The sequence below is a fragment of the Geotrypetes seraphini genome, chromosome 4, assembly GCF_902459505.1.
Source record: "Geotrypetes seraphini chromosome 4, aGeoSer1.1, whole genome shotgun sequence".
Classification (NCBI taxonomy): domain Eukaryota; kingdom Metazoa; phylum Chordata; class Amphibia; order Gymnophiona; family Dermophiidae; genus Geotrypetes; species Geotrypetes seraphini.
This window is the reverse complement of record NC_047087.1, coordinates 259236003-259253725: the sequence shown is the minus strand read 5'-3', so window position 1 is coordinate 259253725 and position 17723 is coordinate 259236003. Positions and strand designations below refer to the sequence as shown.

The window sequence follows — 17723 nt, the reverse complement described above, 5'->3', positions numbered from 1 at the left end:
AGTCCTGCGACTAGGAGTGACTTCAGAGGGAGAGCTGAAGCTAGCACAGGCAGCAAGTTGGAGATGCTGCTCGTGCCAGTGAAGAATTAGAGGCACAGGGGGAAGGGAAAGCACACATGTGTGGTGAGGTAGGGGTGGGGAAAGACTGGGGTGGGGGGGAGAAAGGAGAAGAGGTGCCAGAGCCCCCACTAAGATGGCTTATGGGGAGGTTGCCCCCCCCCCCAACTACGCTACTGCATCTAAGCGGATCCTTTTCTGAAATACCATCAGAACTGAGCATGTCTACATTCACTATGAAATGGGACTCTGCAGATCCTTTTTTTGTGATAAAATGAAGGTAAAACTAAAAATTCAGAGTGTTTTATGATATAACATACTGCAACAGAAAAGGAAATTAGGACTACTAGACAGGCTGTAGACTTCATATCTGCCATCATGTCCTGTGTTTCACATAAATAATTGTGATGATAGATGCATTTATTTAATTTTGCAGATCAGAACACTGTGAGCAGTTTCCCCACATTTTACACTTTACCATCTAGAAGAACCCACTCACTCACTACATATGGCTCTCCAAGTATGATATCTGGGGCATCTTCGCCAGTCCGACCAGCCTCATCACCAGTTCTGCCTGCATCCAACAAGAACCAATCCAAGTAGGATCAGAGCATAGCTTCCATGTTTAATGTGTATATGTGTGTATTTCTGTTGTCATTTCCTAGATTCTTGGGTGAGAATTCAGAATTAGGATTTGCTATTAATATTTTGGAGAGCACTGGTAACAAATAGCTATCTGAGTCTCATAGCATAAGCACTCATATACAGCCCCTCATGCTACCATAGAATATCACAGCAAATCAGAGCCAGAGCTGTATTTAACATTCATAACCAATAAAAGTATTGTATAAACCCAAATATATAACCAAACTCAAAATATCTTGAGCCTTCACAACTTAATGTTTAGTCATTAGACTAACTGGTGTTGACCCAGCCACAATCAGTTAGCTTAGCGGGGTTTAAAAAAAGGTTTGGATGATTTCCTAAAACAGAAGTCCATAGGCCATTATTGAGATGCTTGGGAAAATCCACTGTTTATTCCTAGGATAAGCAGCATTGAATCTGTTTTACAACTTGGGAGCTAGCTAGGTACTTGGGACATGGGTTAGCCACTGTTGGAAACAAGATACTGGGCTTGATGGAACTTCGGTCTGTCCCAGTATGGCAATTCTTATGTACTTATACATGTCGGTATACCCTCCACAAACCATCCTACACAACCCACACATCTCCAATGGTATTGCTGACAAGCCATTGGCGATAGGACCCACAGTGTACTCCCTCTTAATCAACTGCCCTAAGATTGTGCATGAAGGTATATGTGCAATTACAAAATCTTCCAGGTCTTACAAACCCCATCCTAAAAACCGATCCCATCAGCATAAACCATGAGTAGAATGGGCAAGACAGCTGCAAAATTTCACTCCTGAATGTTTGTGAATGTACAGTATCTGTGGTTTATTATAATTGTTTTATTGTAACTGGCCAAAGATTTTAGATTGAGCAGGATATAAATTTGTCTCAGACGCCTAAGGCCCCTCCAATTGGGACCCACCTTGAGGCCTCTCCCCAAGTCCTGCCCATCAAAAATGACGGGCTTTCCCTTCAGCGGTACACCATGTAATGCATGGGGAGGGGCCTTAGGTGTCTGAGCCAATCATGACCGTAGGCTCCTCCCCATGCATCACATGGTGCACCAGAGAGGGGAAGGCCCAAAATTTTTGATGGGCAGGACTTGGAGCTGAAGGGACCGTGCTTCCCTCCAGATCCCATTGTTTAACAGAGGTACGAGGGCTGGTTTGGGGAGTTGGGGGGGTCGGGGGAGCATCCAGTGGCAGGAGAGAGTGGGCATTCCAACTGCCTTTTTAGGGGGGGAGGAAGGAGAGAGGGTAGGGGATGGCTGGGGGGGTGTCAGTGGTATGGGGGATCCAGGACCAGGTGGGGTCATAGCACGGGGTATTTGGCCAGGAAGGAGGGAGTAGGCATCCCTCCTGCCATTTTCACTGCCATGGTGGGGTTGTTGGGGAGAGCTATCAGCATAGGGGGGCTTTTTTCTTTTTTATGGGACAGATTGTGCATGTTTAACAAATGCACAATATCTGTGGTATTAAAAAAAAAAAAAGAAGCCCTAACAGTAATGACAAGAGGCTTCTTCCACTGTCACTGCTGTTAGGGTTCTGTGTATGTGTCGGGTTTGCATGCAATTAATTAGCACCTCTGTGCGAATCATTTGCATGCAAACTTGGTAGTGCATCAATCGCTCATCCAGAATTGTCCAACAGTGATCCATTTGGTATCTGTAGTGCATCCAGGCCTTAATAAAGTCTTTTTCATGCATATGTGGCCACATATACTCATAAAAAGGGTTTTGGGTGTGTTTTTTAAAATAAAATACCGACTAGCTTAAATGTATATATCTTGTCAAGAAGATTTGTACTTTGCCAATAGGCATAGCTGGGACATAGGATGGAGCATAGATAACGTGACCATTTATTTTTTCCTCAAAAGGGGACATCTACTAATTTTCAGTCCTGCCCCCAATCCCACCCTAGCCCCACCCCTAATTTCTTCCATTCATTTTCAGGTACACACAATATCTTATTAATTCACAATAAAAAATTTTTAAAACCATAAAATTTAAAAAAAAACACAAAGCACACTTTAAGCAGAGAAAATATTAATTATCATTTATATTTGTTTTATTTTTCAAAGAGGTCAAGGCAGATGACTTTAAAATATGCAATGTCACCTTAGTAACAACTATAGAAAAATAGACAAATATAGTGCAAAATATAGACAGCAGATATAGATTCTCAAAACTGCCCCTCCCCCTCACCGCCTTCCAGCATTTGTCCCCCTTGTTGAACTGCTCCTTTGTCCCCAGCAGCATTCCCCGCATCACTATGTCCAATATTCCCTCCACCCTGCATCCCCTCTGTTCCCGCTCCACCATCATATGAAAACTCATCTCAGCCTTCTCCCCATCTCTGCCTTCCAGCATTTTGTCCCCAGCAGCACTTCCCACATTGCTATGTCCAATCCCCCACCTTGCATCCTCTCTCTTCTAACTTGTGGAACTGTCCAATCCCCCACCTTACATCCCCTTTCTTCTTACTTGTGGAACAGCTCCTCTTAGTCTTTCCAACTCTTTGAACTGCTCCTTGCTCCAGCACTCCTGGATGGCAGATGATGGCATAGCACTCCTGGACGGCCCAGCCCAAGCAGCTACGAAACGCTGCACGTGGCTGACCCACAAGCCTCTCTCCAACTTGAACTCTGACGTCAGAGATTCTGGGCCAGCCACTTACAAAGGAGAGTGCGGCTTCAAGGGGCGCAGCTGCGTGGCGACCAAGAGCCATTGCAGGAACAGGAAGAGATCAGGGCAGGATCATGAATTGTGGCAGTGGCGGTGGCAGCAGATAAGAAAGCTGTGTCCCCAGCTCGTCCATGGTTTTGAACGGGACCGTCCTGTTATTTGATCACCCTCACTGCTGAAAATCGGACATTTCAGTGCCCCGAAACGGTGCATGGGGATAACGGGACAGGATGGTCCCATTCAAAACAGGACATATGGTCACCTTAAGCATGGATGGAGTTCTTAAGTAGAGCCCGACTGAAACCGGGAACTTTGGTTTCTGCCAAATTCAAATTGGCCAAATCGAAATCCAAAATTAACCACTTGTTTTCAACAGAAATTGAAGCTGCAAATGAAACTGCCCTTGGACCTGAACCTGGACCTAGACCCAGTGGTAGCTCCCTCGTCCCAAGCCCCCCCTACCCATGACAGCCCCTTCCTGGACCTACCTTTTATTGGTGGGTAATGGGTAAAGGATTGTCCCAATTTGCTCCTGCGCAGGCTCAGCCTAGAAAATGTCTTTCAGGATTTCCAATAGCAGCCATCTTGATAATGGAAAATCCCAGAAGCCATTTTCTGGCCTGGCCCTGTGCAGGAGAAGTTGACATGACAGATAATGCAAAGTTGTTAATGCCACCTCAAAAAGTGTAGCTAATTGTATCACACATTAATTGCTGTATAGTAGCACCATTTCCGTGTGTTTATTTTTAAACTTGTCTTTATTGAGCAAACCAGACCAAGGACAAATCACAGAAGAATTCACCATATCATATAAATGAATCCCATTGAATTAAGGGAATCAAGTGCTGAACTATGGTCAGAGTTTGAGAATGTTACCTTAAGACAATTGACATCTGTGGTAAAGCAATTAAATAGGGTTGCATGTTCTTCGGACCCGTGTTCGGCTGGAGTGCTTTTGGCAGTGTGGGAAGGGGTTGCCCCGTTTCTTTTGAATGTGGGAAACAGGTCACTTCAGGAAGGTTTAGTTCCATGTTCCTTAAAGAAAGCAGTGGTAAAGCCATTGTTAAAATTAATGTTGATGGGTTGATGTTACAACATTATCACCCTATTTCATATTTGTCATTTCTTGCAAAAATACTTGAAAAAGTGGTACTCATTTAACTTCAAGAGTTCTTGGATAGATCGGGGGCTTTAGATAGTGGTCAGTTTGGGATTTTCGCTAATCACTCTACAGAACTGTTGTTGACATCTACTCTTGATACATTCTTGATGGCCTTTTTAGATATTTCTGCCGCATTCATACATCAGATTTTGCTTGAGAGACTGCAGAATTTGGGAATTGGTCCAAAAATGCAAGATGGTCTTTTTGACCAGCAACAAAATCATTCTAACAAGTTTCCACTTAACCTTGGAGAGCTTGACTTCCCTTCCCTTATTGATTCCTCGTTCCCCAACAGTGGCAACCCATATGACCACTCTGTATACAGTTTAAGGCTCTGTTCCATAGTGGTCTTAGCTTTGAGCATTCCCTGTATTAACTGCATGATAAAATGCAGGGAAAATGACCCTGTAGTTAATTCAGAAGTTCTGTTGTTAATGCACATTAAGAAAAATGTGCATTTTTATGAAAAATGAGTACAAACTAACAGACATTAGCACGCACTATATGCTGCATGCCCTATTTTATACCTATGGACCTGTGGCACTTACAACCTGATTCTTTAAACGTTGCCTAGGTTAGGTACTGTTGGATGCCCAATCACAAGATGACTAGTGATGCCTAACCTAAATCTGGACGTTTTATTTAATTGGTTAATTGACGTAGTAGTTGGCCACACCATTAATAACTGCTTTTTAAAAAAAATTATTTTAATTGATAATTAGATTTACACGCAGATATCCGCATAACACCTAGCGACACCTAAGTCCAAGTGCCCTCCGATGCCTAATGACACCTACTAGAAAAGTAGGCGTGGTTACGGATGGAGAACAGGTGTGATAAACCTAGGTATTGCTTGACATCCAAGATAGACCTGGTAAATTAGGCCAGGAAAAATCTGGCCTAATATACCGGCACCTACCTCTATGACACCTAGCAATACTTAAGGTTGCTTAGCCGCCACCAGGTGTGATTCTATAAATGGTGTCGCATGGTTGATTGATAGCTGTGCCAACCAGGGCCTACAGGTTAGGCACTGTTTATAGAATTGTACCTTCAGTGCATACTAATGTCCATTAGTGCCCACTAAATTTTAGCAGAAGGGACCCTAATTTTGGCAAGTACCATGCAGTAACGACAAAACCCTACTGCGGCTTAGTAAATTCCTGTATGGAATGTTTCATATCTATCAAACTACTACTCCTTATAGCAGAAGTTTTCAGCCCAGTCCTCAGGACTTACCAAGCCATTCAGGTTTTCAAGATGCCAGCAATGAATATGCATGAGATGGATTTGCATACAATGAAGGCAGTGCATGCAAATACATCTCATGCATATTCATAGTGGATATCTTGAAAACCAGATTGGCTTGTTGTGTCCAAGGACTGGGTTGAGAATCCCTGCCTTATAATTAAGTTTTTGATAGAAATACCTAGAAGTAGCTAGCTGATGTATAAGGAAACATTTGGATGCATGTTATAGAACAGGTTTGTTTTATTAAGTGTGTGGTCCCTTTTTGCTCTGTGATACTTGAGATATCTGTAGCCATTAGAATGCTGCAGTTTTGCAAATTTTAACTTAAATACTTCCCTGATAGAATGATGTTGTGAAAACACAAAGAAAATCTCAGTCTTGTGGTCAAAGAAAATGGACATGATTCTCTTTAGATTATCATTTCTTCTTTGCAAGTACAAAAGGGCAAAGTTCTGCTTAGCTTAAAGTTGAATTGTTGAGTTAAATGAATGATCAGACTAATTCACAAAATAATGCAGGTACTTCTTGTTAGGTTATATCAGTGTCTCTCAAACTGTGCACCACAGTACAATGGTGTGCCCCAAAGGTATTCCAAGTGTGCCATGAGAGAATTCAGAATATTACTTTATTTTTTAAAATTCCCTTCATAAGTATCCACTAGAAAGATGGCATGCACATTGCATACGTAAGAGTCTGTCAATGTTATGAGTGACTGTGTGCATTAGGATACAACCACCCAGACAAGCATCGTTCTTTGTCGTGATTGGTCCTTGAAAACTAATGACAAGTAATTTTAGTTTTATTTTTTATGCAGTAGTTAGCTTAACTTGAGCAGCATTGTTACCGTTTGGATCTTCTTATCTTTGCAAACATGGATTTTCAGCTCTGACAGAAATTAAATTAAAAAAAAAAAAAAAAAAAAGACTGTAGATGGTTGATGATGAAATGCATGTTTGCTTGTCGACTATTGAGCTGCATTTTGAGTTAATTTGATTAGCAATTCTATTCTATCTATTCTAGTTTCACCATCGTTACAATTACCTATGCATAGCTTAAAGAAATTTAAATAAATAACTCTCAAATTTAATTTTCTGTTGGTTTTGCAATTTTATCATTTCAATTATACTGTGCTGCAATAAAACATTTGCTTCGTTTAGTGTGCCAGAGCTAAAAAAGTTTGAGAGACACTGGGTTATACGTATATTCCTTGAACACAAGGTATACTGAAATTCAGACAGCATTTTTTTATATATGCAATAATTTAAATGATCACAAATGCTTTTCTTTTGTCATAGTACATGGAGCAGCTCCAGCTGGCACGGTCGAGTTAAAGGAGGAATGAAGGGGTTTCAGGCCTTCATGATTTCTGACAGCAGCATGACTTTTATTGAATTTGTTGAACTTTTTAAGTCTTTCAGGTAAAATGCAACAGAAAGTGTATAAAGTTCAATTTCCAGATCTTGGATGTTTTGAGTCTGTAGAACCCACAGCATGATTATCCTTTCTGTATCTCAGCGTGCGGAGTCGCAAGGACCTCAAGGAGCTGTTTGATGTTTATGCCGTGGCTTGCAACCGTTCAGGCTCGGAATCTGTTCCCCTCTATACCAATCTGATGATTGATGAGAACACCACTGGACTGCAGCCAGATTTGGGTATCTGAAATTTATTTAAGCCTGCAAATAGTATGGAACAGTTCAATGAGTTGCACTATTAAAAAAAAAAATTGGGGTTAATATTCAGCCAGCGTCGCTCAGTGTTTTGCTGACCACCACCAGCATTATGTCTGGAAATTTAATGCCAGGCCATGCCCAGGCTCTGGCATTGAATTTCAAGGTTTTTGGAACTAGCTACACCATAGCCAGTTAAGTGTAATAGTCAGCACTTAGGCCTTCACGATCAAAAGTCTGCCGTACAAGAAAGACTAGTTGTAGGCAGGCTTATTTGCAAGGCAGGTTAGCTTCCGATGCTCACAAGGGTTCTTGGGGGGCTTTTACCAATCATGGTAGCAGCCACTGAGAACCCCATGCAAATGCATTACATGGAGCTCATTAGTATTAAAATGAGCACTCCTTATGATGCACAGAAGGGAACGCCCACCTGTTGGTGGGTTTATGTGTCTGTTATGTATGTCCCACACATATGGCCAGCGGGACATACACTCACATAACAGCTGTGTTCAAATCACTCTAAAACTTGCTCAGAATCAAACCCACAACCTCAGGCTGCTGAGGTAAGAGATCTAGCCATTAAGGCACTCCTCCCCACTACTTAGGGAAGAGGGCTTGTCTGGGGTTTTCTGGACATATGGTAGCCTTAGGGAGGGGGGAATAGTATAAAAGGAAGAAGTAGAGTAAGATCAGGGCTTTTGGTTATCCTGATTCTCCCACCAGAGCCCTAGTATTGAGGAAGACTCCTGAAAGTGCTGACAGTTTTGGGAGGGAGAGTCCGTGTGGGTTTGCCAGAGGAGCAGACAGCAAAGTGTTTCAGCTTGGCAGGAAGACAGCATGATCCCAGGCTGAGGAACGTGGATGGGACCTGGAGTAGCTCACTGAGAGAGTAAACTGGAATTTTGCCCTTCCAAGGGTGTCATCAGGAGAGGACAGATCAAGGATTGTGTGAAGACCCATCTCAAGGGGGTAATTGTGAGAGTGAGAAAACCTCTAAGGAGTGTTTCAGATTGGCAGGAAAGATAGAGTGGTTCTGTGTTGAGTGAAGAGGGTGAGATCCAGAGCAGCTCACGATATGTGCAAAAGGCTTGGAATGAAGAGATTGGGGAACATAATAAAAGTGTTCTTGAATTGACTTTATCACAGAAAGCTTGAAATCAGAGAAACCTACAATTAAATTTCAAGTAAAGTTCCAGTTATCAATTGCACCTTGGTCTTGGCTGGCTCTTTGATAAGAGATAAAGTGTGGACTGAGTGTGGTGATTGAGACCCCGGGGAAAGTATCTTCAGGCCTACTAACTTCTATCTGGCCTAAGCCCAGCTCAGGAACAATAAACTTTTTATTTTTGTGAATCCTAGTTGCGGGTCCCTGACCCAAAGAGCTAGCCTGTGCCTGAGACTGCATGTGAGTGAGACCAGGATTACACCAGTATTTGTGTAACTACTTTCATATATGCTATAAATACTATCATGCTTAAACGTGAAACATTTTTTTAAATTTGTTCCAACAGAGGAGTGGTCCCATTTATTTATTTGGGTGAAACATTGCTTAACTGACTTTTATAAATTTTAAATAAAAAATAAGGGGAAAAATTCCACAATAAATATATTCCTATACACTCCAACAGTGCAAATGTAATGGCCCCAACAGTCTTGTTATCACTTTTATACAATAAACTTGCTCTCAATATTGTATAATAATTGGTTTTTATTTTTTTCGGAGGAAAAAAACCTCGATGAAAGGGACAGACCACAGTACTGAACTTCAGCAGTGTTACTGACCCATATCCAGTTACAATCACAGGTCAATCATAGGGAAATCTTAGCCCGATGTTAAGCACGTCGAAAAAATCTGTGACTGCGCTAGACAGAATTATATTCACAGCTGTTCACTTCCCCTGAAGAAGCTGCTGGTGAAACGGAGAAACTCCGTAGGGATATCAGATAAGTGTTGGCTTCATTTGTGCAGTTTACAATATACAGTATTAAAAAATAACCGGAGGGGTTTTTTGACATTTGATTGAAACTGGATATGGGCCACCACTGAAGTTCAATACTACGGTTTATCCCTTTCACTAAGGTCTTTTTCCTCCGAAAAAACAAACCAACCCACATCTATTACACAATATTGATAGCAAGTTTATTATATAACAGTGATAACAAGACTGTTGGGGTCGTTACTTTTATAAACTTTGCCACCCATATGGAAGCACTTCTAAGGAAAACATGTGGACGTATTTATATTCAAGAATGGCCACAAAAGAGAGATGTACTAAGGACCAAAATGTCTACATAGGTCATTTTCAAAAAAAAGAAACCAGATAGATGTCTTGCTGTTTTGAGAATGGGCATTTCCTCTACAGGATTTCTGGATGTTTTTTTCTTAAGACGTCCAAACTCAGACTTAGACGTCCTATCAAAAATGCCCCTCCACATGCACAAATCACACACAAAACTAAGACACATCTGCTACTTCCTCCAAAGCAGTGTTAGCAAACTCCTTCTTCATTGGCATGGCGTTGCAGTACAGTGCCATACAAGCAGTGACTTGAGTGAACCGTATCCATTCTGATGTTCTAAGAGCCCTGATGCAGCCCTATTTAGGCAAAATATGTCAGGCGCAGTTTCTAAATTGAATAAACTTTGTTCAAGTTACCGTTTGTTCTCCAGATTCTGGGTGGGGCTCTCGTTTGTTTTTGCTGCTGGTGTTATGGCATCTGCCTCTTTTGTGATTATCATGAGGTATCTCTTGTCAGTGAAGTTGACGGTATTTTGTCAGCTTATTTCATGTTATTTTGCATCGTTCGAGATTCTGTGGCATGCTACAAAGTAAACATTTTAAAAACCTGGAAGAATAATCCAGCTGCTCTCTTCCACATTTTTTAATGTTAGATTTATTGACGAGGAATGTGTCTGATTTGGGATTATTCATTCGAAGTAGACAGCAGCTGTCGGACAACCAACGGCAGATATCTGATGCAATTGCTGCCGCAAGCATAGTAACCAACGGCACCGGCGTAGAAAGCACGTCACTTGGTGTATTTGGAATGGGTATCCAGCAAGTCAATGACTTCTTAGTGAATTGCCAAGGAGAACACTACACCTATGATGAAATCCTCAGCATTATACAGGTTTGTCATTCTCCTCACGGTACATCTTGCATTCCCCAAGACCACTATCTTTCTTACTTGTAACTCCCTGTAGGAATATTGCATCTACATGGCATTTGAATTTGTAAAAAAAAAAAGAACAAAATTTCAACAAACATGCTACAGATGATGCTTTTTCTACTGTTATTTCTAAGATAAGCAGCATAAAATCTGTTTTATTCTTTTGGGATCTTGCCAGGTGCTTCTGACCTGGCTTGGCCACTGTTGGAAGCAGGATACGGAGCTTGATGGACCTTCGGTCTGATTGTCCCAGTATGACAATGCTTATCTTTTTATGTACTGGACCAGTAGATTCCAACTCTTTTTCATGTAAAGGGTCGTAGTGTGAATATGAGAAAGCTCTGAGAGTCACCGAAAGACTTCAAGCTTACACATACCATTACGTGTAGTAAACCACTTTGACCTGCTTGTTCAGACTGGATACTAAACATTAAAAATTAGTACTAATATTGATTCTCGTGCAATTTTTCAGAATAGCACTTAGTTGCTTTGCTGCCACTTATATACTAAGGAGTAAAATCTATATATTTCGCCTAAAAAATTGGTGCTGAAAATGTCAGTACTTAGCATGATTCTATAAACTTGCCTCCAGAATTAGGCATGGTTTATAGAATCATGTGTAGCGCCTGTCTGTGTGACTAACATTCCCCCTCCCCCTTTTACAAAACCCCAAAAGCGGTTTTTAGCACACTGAATACTATGCGCTGTTCAGATGCTCATAGGAACTCTATGTGCATTGGAGAAGTGCCTAGAATTCAGAGCGCCAGCTGGCTAAAAACCACTTTTGTGGTTTTGTAAAAGGGTGGGGGTGGTTACCAATGAAAACCAGACCTAAAAACCTGCACCTAAGTTGTGTGTGGATCGGACCTAACTTTTAGGAATGCCCATTACCTGCCCATGCTCCTCTCGTGGCCATGCCCCCTTTTGATATCTACACACTAGAATATACATAGAAACATAGCTGCAGATAAAGGCCAAATGGCCCATCTAGTCTGCCCATCCACAACGGATGTCAAATCACTTCACAATTGCACTTCTGCTCTGTCCAAACCATGACCCCCAGGAATCCTTATCTCATAAAAGCGTGCGCACACTGTCCATGTGAGTATGTTACAATGCGCACATGCAATCGCACAATGTACAAAAGCTCTATTCTATGCGGAAAACATGCACAGCATGCTTTATAACATTTCCCCTAAAGGAGAAAGATGTGAGACTTCAAAAACTGATAATGAAAAGACTGCCTTAAATTAAGGATCCAGTTATTGTGACTACTGTATATTTTGTTTCAATAGAATATTTGTATCCTGACTTCTCATTACAGAAATTTGAACCTACTGTGTCTATGCGTCAGCAAGGAATAATGTCCTTTGAAGGATTTGCCAGGTAATTAACTATTTGTTCATGGTCTAGTAGTTTTCTTTTTCTCCTATGGGCTTCCAGTTCCTTCAGAACCAGAATACTGTATATTGTGTTTCCTTGCCATTAGACTGCCTTCATAACAACCTGGAAGAAAACAGAGATGCAGATCATAAATAATTAAGTCTTTTGAATAATCTGCGTCTCTTTTTTCTTCCAACTTTAGATATTGCAAGTCAATTGCCTTGCTCAGTGGTGTAGAGAGGGTAAGAGGTGCCCAGAACAATAGTGCCCCTTCTCTGCCCCCCTCCCCTCCACATGCTCCTTCCCCACCTCTTCCTGCAGTGCTCTTCCTCTGATAATACTTCCTAGGTCCAGGAAGTGATGTCAGAGGAAGAGTTGCACTGATGCAACAGCAGCTTAGGGGTTGCTGCTCGCACCAGGAACATTACAGAGGTACGGGGAATGGAAGGCGGCACGTGCGTACGACAGTGTGGGGGCGGGGAAAGAGAGGAGAATGAGTGACTGTGCGCTCACTATGACAGCATCCAGGATGGACCACCCCCCTTACTACACCACGAGCCTTTCTATTTCCTTTTCATAACAACCTGGGCAATCTTTTCTCTTGCTTATATCCCCTACAACTCAATCTGTCCATCACGGTGACAGTCCTTGGCCCAGGGCCTTAGCAATGGCTCTTTCCAGCAGTGTGGATCTTAAGTCTAGTTGTTGTGCACTGACTGAAACTCCTCCCCCCAGAACCCAGCAAGATCTGGCCATTAAGCATGGTCATTGTGATTGACTTCCCACCTTCTCCCCTCTCCTCCCTCCAGGAGCTATGAAGTCTACCTTCGTAGCATCCTACTCCATACCATCCCAAGATGCTGAAGACCTGTCCCAGAAATCAAAGCCAGGTCCTCCACATGGGCCACTAAACTGGCCCCAGCTGTGTTTGTTTCATTTTTAAAAATTTTCTTCTTCCCAGAATAGTGTTTTTAATACAGATTTTTCTTTATCTTTAGGTATTTAATGGATAAAGACAATTTTGCCTCAAAAAATGATGAGTCACAGGAGAATTTGGAAGAATTACAACTCCCGCTTTCACATTATTACATCGAATCCTCACACAACACATACCTCACAGGTCACCAGCTAAAAGGAGAATCCTCTGTCGAACTGTACAGCCAGGTACAGAGCATTGCACATTTGGATATTACCGGGAAATGATTAATTAAAGATATTTGCACAACTAAAATTGGCTTGACTACTCAGTGTACGAAATTTAAATGCTCTAAAACCATTCTTTACAAGATCTAGAAAATCTTAATATGTGGGAAAGCACTAGTATGGGCACCCATTTATATATATATATATATATAATTTTTTTTTTTTTCATTAATGTATTTGAGCTTTGTTCTAGGACAGAAAATGGGTCTTTTTAGAGACTCATAATATTTGACACTAGCTAGTCTGACCTACCCTACTAAAATTAGACTTTCCCACAGGAAAGACAGATCTAGACAGCTTAGTTCAATTAAATGTAAAAAGAAAAAAAACACCATTGAGATATGCTGTAGAGAGAATATTAGTCTTACTTATGACTAGCTGATACATAATTCTAGGTGTACTTTAAGGTTTATTACACCTTTTATTTTAGTGGCTATTAATGTAAAACGTGTGACTACTTTTTTAGAGGTTTTTGCCTTTTGCATTTAGTGAATGAAAGCATGACAGGATTGGATTTTTTGTTCAAAGAAAAATGAAAGAATCATGTTGACTGAACAGGAAATAACCTGTTTTCCTGCCTAGCAATGCTGATTATAGCATTTGTTTTTCAGAATTACAGTAGAACAGTACTAAAACAGCAAATCTTAATAAAGTCCAACCAATTGTCCTCTGTTATAATTGTACAGAATATGCCAGTGCATTTTTCAGCCTCTATTACCATCACGCAGAATATGCCAGAGTATTTATCAGCTCCTATTACCATCACACAGAATATGCCAATGCATTTTTCAGCCTCTGTTAACTTCACATAAAATGTGCCAGCACATCAGCGTCTGTTAATATTTCTCAAAAAATGCCAAAGCATTTATCAGTCTCTGTTAACGTCATCCAGAATATGCCAGTATGTTTTTCAGCCTCTGTTAACGTCAGTGCATTTATCAACCTCTCTTTGGCCCCCTTTTATCAAACTGCAGTAGAGCTTTTTACCACAGGTTGGTAAGGTAAATACTCCAACGTTCATAGAAATTGAATGAGCTTCAGAGCATTATCTTGCCAGCCCACAGTAAAAACTCTCTTCCACAGTTTGATAAAGGGGGCCCTTCATCACTCAGAATATGCCCACATGTTTTACCAACCTCGTTAAATATCACACAAAATTTAGAATAAGTACTCCCAGGATATAATTGACACAGTTATCCTTGGTTAATGGTAAAGGAGGACTGGCTTTACCTGATTTGTGCAGATACATTATAGTATGCATAATGAGACACATAATTCTGGTTGCTGTATCTCAAAAAGATATCACGGGATTAGAAAAGGTTCAAAGAGTGACCAAAATGATAAAGGAGAAAGAACGCCTCTCTTATTAGGAAAGGCTTAAAGAGGTTAGGACTCTTCAGCTTGGAAAATAGATGGCTTAGGGGGCAGGGGTGGGGCAGATATGATAGAGGTCTATAAAATTCTGAGTGATATAGAATGGATAAAAGTGAATCAATATTTCACACAAGTTTCAAAAATTCCAAAGACTAGGGGACTCTCACTGAAGTTACATGAAAATACTTTTAAAACAAATAGGAGGAAACATTTTTTCACTCAATGAATAGTTACGCTCTGGAACTCATTTCCAGAGGATGTGGCAACAGTGGTTAGCGTATCTGGGTTTAAAAAAGGATTGGACAAGTCTCTGGAAGAAAAGTCCATAGACTGCTATTGAGACAGACATAAGGGAAACCACTGCTTGCCCCCAGACTGGCTGATCAGAGATAATCTAGGTTGCCTCTTCCTAGCAAAAACCTGGCTCACTTCTGACTCAGACCCTAGCATTACTGAATTCTGCCCAAACGGATACAAACTAAAACTAGTATGTAGAGAAAAGAGAAGAGGAGGAGGTCTAGCAATCATTGCAAAAAACAACTTCAACATTAAAGTCCTAGCCATGCACTCCACCCCCCACCTAGACCTTCTAGCCTGCCAACTTTCTGACAACACTCTCACAGGAACTCTGAACTGCCTTCTCTGCTTTGTCACACCAGGAAAATGGAACACCTCTAAACAAGAACTCGAAGAATTTATCCTCCAGCATTCCCTCTCCTCCACACATAACCTGATCCTAGGAGACATCAATCTCCACTTAGAAGACCACACCTCCAAACAAGTAGCGGACATTCTTTCATACCTCAACACCCTATCTTACCAGATACTCAATCCCGAACCCACGCATGAAAAGGGCCATCAACTTGATATAGCCGCTTACACTTCCCCCAACCTTAACACACAAAACATCCACATCACCAATGGCTCATGGCATCCCACCTTATGGTCTGACCATTACAAGTACACCTTCACAATTAACTGGGTGCAGAATAACAACAAACCCACGCCACACACAACAAGCTTCAAGTCCAGAAAGAAAATCGAACCTACCACATTCTGGGACACAGTAGACCCAGAAATAGACCTAAACAATCCCAAAGGATTCATAAACACCTGGCGCTCCACAAGTGAATCCGCTTTAAACAAACTAGCACCACTAAAAACAAAAAATAAAATATGCAGACCATCAGACAAATGGTTTGACGCCGAACTCCTACACCTAAAAAGACAATGCAGACAATTAGAAAGGACATGGAAAAAACAGAAACAAGACCACACCAAAACAGAATGGAGACACCAAATTAAACAATACAAAATCAAACTGAAGGAAAAAAGAACAGACTACTACTCCAAACTCATTGGCACCGATAAACCAGACACAAAAAAACTTTTCAACCTTGTCAGAAATCTCACTGATACCAAACCCCACCTCGCCACCCTAAGAAATCAAACTCCAACAGCCTCCCAACTAGCGGACCATTTCAAACACAAAATCATCACAATCAGATCCACATTCAACAACTCTCAAAACATCTTAGAAGAGATACTAACAAAACCCACAAAAGACGAAGCCACCTCAGCAGATAGGATCTGGACCGACTTCCCAACGACACAATGGTCAGACCTAGACCGGCTGTACAAAAAATACAGCAAATCTTCATGTGATTTGAACAATTGTCCTCCTTATCTACTATCTACAGCGTCCACTAAATTCACAGCTGGTCTCACGCTATGGCTGCAAACCACCCTAAGGGAAGGTCAGTTCCCTCCGGAACTTGGCGAAATCATAATTACTCCCATACTAAAAGACCCCAAAGGCCCAATAGACAGCCCAACAAATTATAGACCAATCGCTTCTATACCTCTATACGTCAAACTCATAGAGGGTCTAGTAGCACAATATCTCACCAATTACCTAGAAGACCACCACATCCTACACCCTACTCAATCCGGATTCAGAACAAATCACAGTACTGAAACACTTCTGGTTTCCCTACTAGACATAGCCCGTCAGCACCTCAGCAAAGGAAATAAGTTACTAATCATCCAACTCGATCTTTCAGCAGCATTCGACTTAGTTGACCATTCCATACTACTCCAGATACTAGATGCCATAGGAATATCAGGTAATGTTCTCAACTGGTTCCAAGGATTCCTCAAAACAAGATCATACACAGTCAAGTCAAATGATCTTCTATCCGACTCATGGTCAAACCCCTGCGGAGTTCCACAAGGATCCCCTCTATCGCCCATACTTTTCAACCTCTTCATAGCATCCCTAGGCACGGCCCTAGATGCCCTAAACATTACATCCTTCAGCTACGCGGATGATATAACCATCCTCCTCCCCTTCGACATCCAAGACCCCACCTCCAATGGACGCCTGAAAACAACATTGGAAACTGTAGAAAAATGGATGACGAACCACAAGTTAAAACTGAATGTGGAGAAAACCAAATTCCTACTACTAGAGAAGGAACAAAATCCATCCCTAACAGAACTAGATGTAAACACAATCAAATATCCAATACAGAATACTCTCAAAATTCTGGGAACACACCTAGACAGAGGCTGCACAATGCAAACACAAATACACAAAACCATAAAAAAAGCATTCTTCACCATGCGAAACCTAAGAAAAATAAGAAAATTCTTTTCCAAAGAACACTTCAAGATCATTGTACAATCCCTCATACTCAGCTCCTTAGATTACTGCAACAGCCTCTACCTACCTTGCCCAAATACTATGATAAAACAACTACAGACCGTTCAGAACACAGCTATCAGACTCATCTACTCGCTCAGCAAATTCGACCACGTCACACCTGCCTATGTAGACTCTCACTGGCTTTCGATAAAAGCAAGAACTCAATTCAAACTCTACTGCTTACTTTTCAAAGTAACCCATGGTATGGCCCCCAATTACCTGAACAACCGTCTTTGCCGCTATTGACTACCCAGATCAAGAAGAACTCAGAATCTTTTTACCTTCCCCCCTCATAATGGTACCCGGCGTAAGAAACTTTACGACAGCCTTCTAGCAACTCAGGCAGCGAAAATTGACCCTACCATCACCAAACTGATGATCAAAACAACAGACATCAAAGTGTTTCGGAAAGAAATCAAAACATTTCTTTTCA

At 41.4% G+C, this 17723-nt stretch overlaps 1 protein-coding gene across 3 annotated transcripts in view; it reads left to right on the top strand.

Moving 5' to 3' along the window:
• PLCE1 (phospholipase C epsilon 1) overlaps nt 1–17723 on the top strand; it is a 496428-nt gene that overhangs the window by 406192 nt on the left and 72513 nt on the right. For all 3 annotated transcript variants that reach the window (XM_033942327.1, XM_033942328.1, XM_033942326.1), the window contains 6 exons: nt 494–656; nt 7082–7204; nt 7302–7438; nt 10346–10584; nt 11948–12009; nt 13005–13170. In XM_033942327.1, the coding sequence (XP_033798218.1) occupies nt 494–656; nt 7082–7204; nt 7302–7438; nt 10346–10584; nt 11948–12009; nt 13005–13170 (890 nt within the window). The remainder of the gene's footprint in view (nt 1–493; nt 657–7081; nt 7205–7301; nt 7439–10345; nt 10585–11947; nt 12010–13004; nt 13171–17723) is intronic.